Source organism: Parasteatoda tepidariorum, chromosome 5 (genome assembly GCF_043381705.1).
Source record: "Parasteatoda tepidariorum isolate YZ-2023 chromosome 5, CAS_Ptep_4.0, whole genome shotgun sequence".
Taxonomy (NCBI): Eukaryota; Metazoa; Arthropoda; class Arachnida; order Araneae; family Theridiidae; genus Parasteatoda; species Parasteatoda tepidariorum.
This window is the reverse complement of record NC_092208.1, coordinates 39717228-39721763: the sequence shown is the minus strand read 5'-3', so window position 1 is coordinate 39721763 and position 4536 is coordinate 39717228. Positions and strand designations below refer to the sequence as shown.

The 4536-nt window shown below is 30.3% G+C and overlaps 1 protein-coding gene across 1 annotated transcript in view; it reads right to left on the bottom strand.

Annotated features, from left to right (window-relative positions):
- Positions 1 to 176: 176 nt before the first annotated feature.
- Positions 177 to 4536, bottom strand: part of LOC122269181 (uncharacterized) — a 6926-nt gene continuing 2566 nt past the window's right edge. Inside the window, exon 2 of the mRNA XM_071181327.1 lies at positions 177 to 2540. Within this exon, the coding sequence (XP_071037428.1) occupies positions 355 to 2540 (2186 nt within the window). The 3' untranslated portion in view covers positions 177 to 354. The remainder of the gene's footprint in view (positions 2541 to 4536) is intronic.

The window sequence follows — 4536 nt, the reverse complement described above, 5'->3', positions numbered from 1 at the left end:
ATAAATTTCTTCTTGAAGTATATATATATATATATATATATATCCTAGTGACTGATTTTTGGGAATAGTGAGGGAAAATTACCACTTAAAACTGCTGATTTTTCTTCAGATATAACCAAAATAAAAAAATAAAGTTGTGACAATTAAATTAATTATGAAAGTTGTGGCAAATAATATATAGCGGATATTGTTTCATTAATATTAAACAACTAACACTTAAAAATGGAGTTACATATTCATTACAAAACAATACATCTTTTAGCAATGATTGCGCAGTGAGCATGATTCGTCTTTTGACAGTGAACATGATTTTATTTACATTCGCTTTTCATTGCAAAAAAAAATGTTCAATTATCATCTGCTATCTTTCTCAACAACATTCTCCAGTAAATCAAGGAGAGCTGAAATCTTTGGATTCAATTCATCTTGGAAAGAGTGACTAGTCTTCTGCTTCAGAATTAGTGATTTTAATTTTGTGACTGTATTTAGAGATAGAGGCGACGACCACATTACAATTTCTTTCACATGATTCCAGTCAGCATCAGTTAGGGATTGCTTTAAGGTTAGATCCTTTTTAATTCCTTTCTTGGATAGTATAAGTTTGTTTTTGTATCGCTTTATTTCATTGATATCATCAAAAGATGCATTCAAAAGTAAGGTGGCACTTTCAAGAAAACCTTTACTCAGTGCATACTCTATACAACTACGGCAAATAAGTCGAAATTCTGCAACGCTTACAAGAGAAGACAAGTTGTAGTTTATAAATTTTTGTAACACATCGCCTTCTCTTTTTAATACAATGAACGGCATGTCTATGAATCGATTGAAAAAATAATTACCCCATTTTCTCAAAAAGTCTGCTTTAAATTGTTGAATTTCCTCTCCCGTCTGGAAATACCGATTCAGAAACTGGTCCACAAGCTCAAAGTTGGACAAAAATATTAATGTCAAATAGATAACATGTAAAGATGATATTGTTTTCTTAAATGTATCAATTTCCACAGATTGATAAACCCATCTCAAGAAGGACTCGGCTGCTTGGATGTTACCATCGCATATCCACTCAATACAAATATGCCAATCGCTAAATCTAATAAGCCACGATATTATGCGCCTATCTTGCTCTCTTTGCTCTATAAGATTGATTTTATAGGGATAACATTCTGGCGGCAAGGTAGATTTTGATAATAACATGTGAAGCGAACTCAGATTGCTTGAGTAAATAGCACGGCGAAATTCCGGCCGGCCAAACATAAAGCAGATAAATAGTTTAATCTCTTCTTTGGAAGCATCATTTAATATCCTAACAGCCATGTTCAGATTTTCTAATTTCAGCAAATGCAACAACACATCGACGCAAAGAAGTTCATTTTTCAGAAATGATCGTCTTAGTCTTAATGGACTGGCACTCCATATTTCTTTAAAAATCATCATTTCATTTCCAATTTCACTCATCTTATAACTAATATCCTGCATTATGCATGAATAAGTTTCTTCTTGAAGATTATCCAATAGTTCAAAAATAGTGGACAAGAATGTTCTTTGATATGGCCAACTTTCGAACAAAAACACTAATACGCGAGAATGATTCTGAAAAAATTCCGTCATTTGAGTTATACGATTGACATGAGATAATAAAAAACATAAAACATCTAAAATTTCTGAAGAATACTGATAAAGATAAGGATTTTGAACTTCCATACGTCGAGTAGCTTGCAAAAGCCATTTACTCAAATGATCGTTTTTCTCCTGCTCCGACAATTTCCTCCAAAAATACTTTAGGGCAACTATGTTATTAACATTAATCGAACAAGCAATATTAACATCGGTACTAAGATTATCATCGTATATGTTTTCATGATCTATGACTCTAGTTAGAAAACTTCCTAGATTATTCTCGAGGACACACATCCAATATATTATAAAATGACAAGTATACTTTTCTCCGAACCGAGCGATATGAAATCGGTTTCCAAATTCTTCTGAAATCTTCTCCCAAAAAATTGAAACATGTTCCCCTAAACAGTGAGAGCAGGCTAACCCAAACAAACGGCAAATATCTAATCTTCCTAAGCTTCCACTATCGAATAGTTCCGTAAGGGATTTCACTATGTCAACTCTCCCCTCAACTGTCCAATAAATTGTACTACGCTTCATGTAATACTCATAGAGATTTCTTTCATTTCCTATCCAACTACGGTAGATACGAAACGCTTTCAACAACTGCCACCAAATGGGTCGAATGACGTATGAGATTTCGGTCTTCAGCGATGAGGGCAAAGAGCTATCGAATAATTTGCCTAATATTCTTTCTTCTAACTCATCTGGATCTCCAATATCGAAAGAAGATAAGAAATAAGACGTCAGTTCATTCCTTATATCAGGAGCCGTACATAGCCCAATTGCAATCGACACTACTGCAATGCGCTGCAGGGAAGGAGGTTCTGAAAAATTGTTTATGAAGTCAGCTCTTTCAGTCGATTCTGTTTTCAAAGTCTTGAATGTCCAGCTTCCAGATCTCTTTTCTTTGCGGACTCCTTCTGTAAAATAGAATTTAGTTTTGAATGAAAGATTTGAATAAAAAGATTTCAAAGAACATTATGCATACGTAATTTATCACGAACCTAAGTCATACATTTAATCTACAAGTTACTGGCTAAGCAGAGATCAAGTATTGTTTACAATACCTAGGCTATGTCTAATGCCTATTTTATGATTTTCAAATTTGATTCAAATTTGTACACTTTTTTCTTGCTTAAGATGTTTTTGAAAATTGGTTATTGAATGCATTATTGAATACCAATTATTAACTACCTCTTTGTGGTATCATGCAGTGGTAGTTCAATCAACTGCAGGTGGGTAGCCTAAAATATTTTTGTCGAATATTGATATACGTTAGATATATAATATCACCGTTTTGTTTTGTTTGAAATAGCAGTATGATGAAAGATTTTAGTTCTTATCTGAGGACATATTGTATAAAAAGTGATGTACATTGAAAACTCTTATTAATCATATTTAGTTATGCTAAATGTTATTAATACAGTTTTATAATTTTAAAAAAGTTGAAAACAATGAACTATGCACATTTGTGTTCTTAAGTACATAATTTTTGTAAGAAATTCAGAGAAAATACGTTTTAGATTCTGATTTCGTCACTATAAATATAGCCTGCACTAATTGATTAGTATATTTAAGTTCACTTCCTTGAACTGTTTATAAGTTATTCAGTGTGGTTCGTTTTACCTTCCTTTTTTGCGCACTATCACACAAAAAATCACCCTGAATAACTTTCACTCAAACAATAATTTTTAATAATTATTTATTGTTTAATTTAATTGTGGACGAAAAAATTTTGATATATGATGTATAAATTTTTTTTTATACTATATAACCCCACGTATTGTTCCATGAAAAAATTAAAGTCAAACTGTTTTTATATAGTAGAAACCGAGATAAATTAAAATTAATTACTTTTTAAGAAATGATTTGGTGAAAATGTAGAAATATTTAAATGGGGAGATTAATATTTAAATGTGGTTAACGTGCGAGGAACTTGACTTACGCATGCGTAACGTAAAATTTCATTCATATTTTTTCCGCTGAGAGCCAAATGTTAATCCTTTTTTTTAATTATGAAATACGATGTTTCTTTTTAAGACATCTGAAAATTTACTCGTAATTTAGCAAAGAGATTCGAATAAAACATTATATTTAACGAATGTTGAGTTTTATAAAATCATGTTTCTGATAAAATGTGGTTATACATCTGCTTTTTTTAAAAAAAATTTTGGTAAGTTCATTAAATAATTTATACAATTTCAATATACATACGTATAAATTGAAGTGGAATAAAATATATTTAATAATTATCAATCAATTACAACTTAAATGAAACTAAAAAAAACTATAAAATGCATCGTTCTATCGGATAAAATTGTAATATCATCGAAGATTATGTTTAATCGTGTTTTGAGATTCACCACCAAGAGAATAAAATTGCGGAATCGTGCCAAGATTTTTAAACATCTTAAAATTTCTCAACATATTATCTATCGTCTTAATCTTAAAATAAACTTTTTAATTACCAGGCAGCGCATGTTTCACACAACCATTTAACTAAATAATTAACTATATTTTTTTCCATTTTTCAAAATTTCATTTAATACGCATACCACGTAGATTATTTTTTTCAATAATAGGGTAAACCAACCAGTGAAGGAACATTTTATATATATTGATTAAAAATAAGAATTTGAAAGTTTTTCCTTAAATAGATTGGTAACAATAGCTTACTGCCAAATAATAGGAAGTCATCTAGCAATGTTTTGGATTACCTGGTCAAATAGACTTCTCTGGAAAAATTCTTGAATTTGTTATTATCTCTGCAACACCTTGTTTCTTTGAAAAAATTATAAGGTGAGTGTTTGTATTTATATGTTTGAAATGGAATTAATTGCATGTAATAGTTTTATTTTTCTCACTGTGAAAAAGAGAATTCAAAATATAGTTATTGAAGTTACGTTTTATTTTTTT